The sequence below is a fragment of the Atta colombica genome, unplaced genomic scaffold (genome assembly GCF_001594045.1).
Source record: "Atta colombica isolate Treedump-2 unplaced genomic scaffold, Acol1.0 scaffold288, whole genome shotgun sequence".
Taxonomy (NCBI): domain Eukaryota; kingdom Metazoa; phylum Arthropoda; class Insecta; order Hymenoptera; family Formicidae; genus Atta; species Atta colombica.
This window is the reverse complement of record NW_017259390.1, coordinates 464,615-469,634: the sequence shown is the minus strand read 5'-3', so window position 1 is coordinate 469,634 and position 5,020 is coordinate 464,615. Positions and strand designations below refer to the sequence as shown.

The window sequence follows — 5,020 nt, the reverse complement described above, 5'->3', positions numbered from 1 at the left end:
ATATATTTAAATGTTATAAAATAATATAATTAAAATAGAAATGTCATAGGTCATTAATTTTAAGAATTAAAAAAATTGTTATCTCACATATAAATGTTAAAAAGATAGAATGAGAGAGAATAAGAAAGGGAACAATTTTGTGTATAAAATTAACAAAATATAAATTATCATCAAAAACTCAATAATCTTAATCAAAATTATCACATACAAAAATAATTACTAAAAAATTACTTAGACAAGATTGCCAGTGATATACGAGTTTAGTCATGTGCCTCATATGCCTTCGTGGATTCTTGCCGATGACCCGATACTGATTTTCAATTATTAAGGGATAAAAGTGCGCCCTACCGAAAGCAGAAAGCTCGTAAAAAAAGCGTGTGAACCGAAGCTGCAGTACGGACGTTCCTCCGAATGACGTTGATGACTTACCCTCCCGCGGTCAGCTCGTTAATCAAGCAGCTGAGCACGAGTTCGGGGTGAAAGGGCGAACGAGAGAGAAAAAAGAGACACACACAGAGAAAGACCATTACGCACAAGTATTACGATAGGCTTATCGTTATTTAAGCGCTGAATTAATTGTCGGAGAACATGAGCTCTATATTCTTGAACCATACATCAGGCTAATTACATCTAACTTCCAATACGTAACATAAATCACTTTAATCAAGACACATCGTTATTTTTAACGAAAAAATGTATATTATACTGCATTTAATTCTAAAAAATTTATACTATAAATCGAGAAAATTGTAATTGAATTTATATATATCCGCCCGATTTATGGTCAAAAACATCTTTCAAGATCGTCAATGTTGGATAAAACTTTCTTAAATTTTATATTCTTCAATTTTATGTTTTTAATAATATGATTGCGAAAATAAATTAAAGTTAAAAATTTATTCAATTATAAAAATAGTAAGAAAAATTTTTAGAATATTACATACATTGTGTATAAGTATATATTAGGTGTAGTAAAAAGAAATCCATTATTTTTGCATGAAATTGAATTTGCGAAAATAAATTAAAGTTAAAAATTTATTCAATTATAAAAATAGTAAGAAAAATTTTTAGAATATTATATACATTGTATATAAGTATATATTAGGTGTAGTAAAAAGAAATCCATTATTTTTGCATGAAATTGAATGGAAAAATAATGGATTTCTTTTTACTACCTAATATGTTGTTTATTAGCCAACATTGGATTCTTTTCTATATCCGTAAAAAATTCTTGCTCTAAACGTTTATCTCTTATTGCATACAGTCTAAGCACAACTACGTCCTTCTTGGCTATTATTATTATCACATAATTTATAAGAAGAGATATAAATATAATATTGTAACTTCTGAAACTAGTCTATAAAAATATGTTTACTTGTAAAAATATTTGTTATATAATGGACTTTTTATTAAGAACTGAAAACGTGAAATTCTATAAAACTGTTTATTATTTGTAGTAAATTAAAGAAATAATTCAATACGAAAATTATGTAAGATAGAACAATGACGCGCGTGAATGAAGAAGATTGAAAATTAAAAAGAGAAAAATATATATAGTATTGAATTTACGAATTTAAAGTTCTCTATTTCTTCTCTAGTTCTTCTTTTTCGAATAAAGCTAGCAGCACTTACCTTAGACTTGGCATACTCTTCCCTTTAATTAGATTTGTAGGATGCTTCATGTAATCGATGTCTTTTGCTTCAAAAATCTTTGAACTAGCCGAAGTTGGTCTAGTCGCAGTCAAATGATCTTCTCCAGTATCAAGACTTGTATGATGTTCCTAAGAATCAGTGTTAAAGTAAATATTAGAATACTATTTTAACAACAGATTTGTTAACTTCTAGAATTTAAAAAGACAGTTAAAAAGTATTACAAAATTTAATAAGTTTACGGATGGATTTTATATAAAATTTTTATAGATATTTTAGTAAAATCGTTTTCTTCGTGTTCTTATAATTATTATCAAGCAATTCAAACATTCAATCATTTACCTGCTCAAACAACATCTTCGGTTCTTCTTGGCCAATTTTCTCAAGTGCCTTCTCTGATTTCGAAAGAAGTTTTGTTTCTACAAAGGCCTTGAGATCGGCCATTTTCATGCGCTTTTTCGTCTTTTCGCTGGCACGTCTAGTATGTCTCGCTTCACCTTCGTGTGCTTCGTATATAATTCTGAAAATGTGACCAAGTCTACACAGAAGAAAAAAAGGATCTTGTCTTGATACAGCAAAAATTATCATAAATACGTACCCGCTGTTAAAGAGGCATCGCGTGTGTCAGGTACCTCTATGAAATCCTTCATTACATCCTTCTTCTTACTCTCGGGACTCTGATAAATCGAGACTTCGATTTTTGGAATAGGCAAGGAGTTGCTCCGGCGACGCGGCATTTGCTGCACTGAGGTTTCTTCGTTAATTCTTCGTAGCCTACGATGCACATCAAGAACTATATATTTGTTCAATATAATTGCATTTTTTTAGATTTTCATTTTTAGATATATTGGAATTATTTTAATATAGCAGTATCTAAAAAGAGAGACATAAACGTAGGAGACTGCTATTTTATTGTCCTCATCTATACTTTTATCTTTGTTAAAATCATTTTTATATTTATATATATTAATTTTTGTAATATTTGATTATTTTGTGTATCAAAACAATCAGTACCATATGTTAATTTTTGTAAGTAACGTTGATTTTAATTCGTATGAAATAACTAACCGATAATAAAAAAATTGAAGAGCCCAGTGAACACCTTCTTCCTGCCATTGAGGCACGAACAGACATCTCAAAGTAGCTACATCTAAAAAGGTTGCCGCACGAACATCTGAATCCACGATTGTAGAGCCTGTGGTATGCTCGGTTGCATCAGCAGATTGACGTTGTACTGAGAAACTTCCACGCGTTTTCTCCTGCGTTTCTTTCTCTGTTTTCGAAATTTTTTCCTCTTTCTCCTTGTCCATTCCTCTAATTAGGAAGACGTTTAGAGACAAAAGTATTTTTAATAATTAAATTCAGTTTAATGATTAAATGAATGTTACAGTTATGAAACTTAACTGACCCGGTTTTTGTAGCTTTTTTATGGTACTGTTTGCACGTGTCCAATCCAGAAATTGCTGCGACCTGTTCTATCGTGAACTGTTCTATTGTAGATCTTGAGGAAGTTGTCCTGCCCATCGCGACGTGAAAGATACTAGCTTCGCCCTATGGTAGCCACAAAAATATTATTTGCTCTGCGCTTAATCTCGAAATATTACCTCGTGTAACTCACTGCGAATATGGTGGAAACTTCTTTTACTCCATCGAGTATTCTCTCCGATTCACTCAAAGATGGTAATCTGAATATTACCTATAAAATATATATCATTTGTTGAATATTTTCGATTAATTCAATCAATTCGATTCATTACAATAATAAATTTACCACATGCTCGTCTTCTGCACCAGAACTTTCTTCAGGAATCGTTTCCGGGAAAACCGTGTCTTTTGGTGAAGATAGCCAAGAACCCTGTTGCTGTTATTTTTATAAAATTATTTTTCGTTTACAATTTTGATAATAGAATTTTGATAATATTTATCTTATCGGATTGTAAACTTACATCTTCATCAACTGATTTCGAAGGCGGCGGAGCGCTTTGTTCTGAAGTCGATTGGCTAGGTGGACTTTCGACATCTAAATATTAAGTTAAAGAAAAATAAAATAAATTAAAAGTAAAGTAAAAATTAAATATAATATTTAATAAACAACGTTAAATATTAATATTATTTTAGATCTATTTTTTTAGTTGAACATATTTTGCACATTTCATCTTTCCTTCTTTTTTCTTCATATTGGAGAAAAAAAAGGAAAATATAAACTGTGCAAGAATTAAAAATTAAATTAAATTAAAAAGAGCAGGTCTCTTATTATATATAATTTATAATAAGAAACACATACTACGAATATGTAGAATTCTGTTTAATTAATCAAAATAACGACTCACTTCCTCCAACAAAAACGTCATCCGACAACATATGATGCTTGGCGGATTTGAAGGATTGGCTCCAATAAATGCGCGGTTTAGCACGACAATGCGCTGTGAAACAAGGTGTATCCGGATGACGGCATTCGTACATGGCAGACCATATTTTTAGGCCGTTTTCTAATCGTAAATTCGTCTTGAAGTCAATATCCTTTAGATGATTGCACAGAGGTGCAAATAGATAGATGAAAAGCTAAAAAGAAGGGATGTATTATTTTTACAATCTAAGTTTAATTATAAATCACATATTAAAGCAAGATTTCAGTAACTTACAGTCATAGTAGGTATCGGAAACAAATAAAAAAAAGGATTTGACGGATCAGCCTCATTCTCCGCGCATTCTTCAGCTGAATCCAAAAGTATCCAGTGAAGAATATAAAGAAGAGTCGTTTCCATCGTGCCGAGAGTCTGAAAGTCTTTCCTAAAAGATTAACAGCGACAAATTGTTGTGTGAAAAATCAAGGAAGTAGTTTGAAGATTGTATGCTACTAAGTGTGGCTCACCTATTGTGCATAAGACTAGCCGTAGCATGGAGAACATAAGGAAGAGCGGCTTGAATCAAACGCCAACGTGGCACGTTTCTTAATATCTCGCTCAACGAGGGTGTCAAATCATTATGAAGATCCTGCACTAGAACTCTTTCAAGGCACTGTAAAAAAAAAATGTTTTGAAAAAACTTTAGCTTTCTTTAAACTCATCGATTAATTACGTGTCAAAATCAATATTTTTTAAATAATTACAATTAATAACTAATTATTATATTTTTCATAATTTTTAGAAAAGACATATACTGACCGTGCATGCTTCCTTCATTTCCTATGCGAGCATTTTGGGAATAAATAAAAATGGGAATATTAATCAAAGAATGATGAAACTAACACGAAATAATTTAATATATTATTAACAGAACGAATAAATTAAAACAATAATTTTTTTATAACAACAAGCGTCACTAAGTATAATATATTATTGTATTCAATAAATAATAAATATAATAAATA

At 30.6% G+C, this 5,020-nt stretch overlaps 1 protein-coding gene across 1 annotated transcript in view; it reads right to left on the bottom strand.

Moving 5' to 3' along the window:
• Window positions 1-5,020, bottom strand: part of LOC108689973 (protein unc-80 homolog) — a 25,502-nt gene that overhangs the window by 18,265 nt on the left and 2,217 nt on the right. The window contains exons 5-17 of the mRNA XM_018196998.1: window positions 4,815-4,835; window positions 4,523-4,668; window positions 4,293-4,440; window positions 3,981-4,212; window positions 3,597-3,670; window positions 3,422-3,511; window positions 3,269-3,346; window positions 3,059-3,201; window positions 2,719-2,964; window positions 2,245-2,424; window positions 1,993-2,170; window positions 1,633-1,781; window positions 430-459 (exon numbers count right to left, since the gene is read on the bottom strand). Coding sequence (XP_018052487.1) covers window positions 430-459; window positions 1,633-1,781; window positions 1,993-2,170; window positions 2,245-2,424; window positions 2,719-2,964; window positions 3,059-3,201; window positions 3,269-3,346; window positions 3,422-3,511; window positions 3,597-3,670; window positions 3,981-4,212; window positions 4,293-4,440; window positions 4,523-4,668; window positions 4,815-4,835 — 1,715 coding nt within the window. The remainder of the gene's footprint in view (window positions 1-429; window positions 460-1,632; window positions 1,782-1,992; window positions 2,171-2,244; window positions 2,425-2,718; window positions 2,965-3,058; window positions 3,202-3,268; window positions 3,347-3,421; window positions 3,512-3,596; window positions 3,671-3,980; window positions 4,213-4,292; window positions 4,441-4,522; window positions 4,669-4,814; window positions 4,836-5,020) is intronic.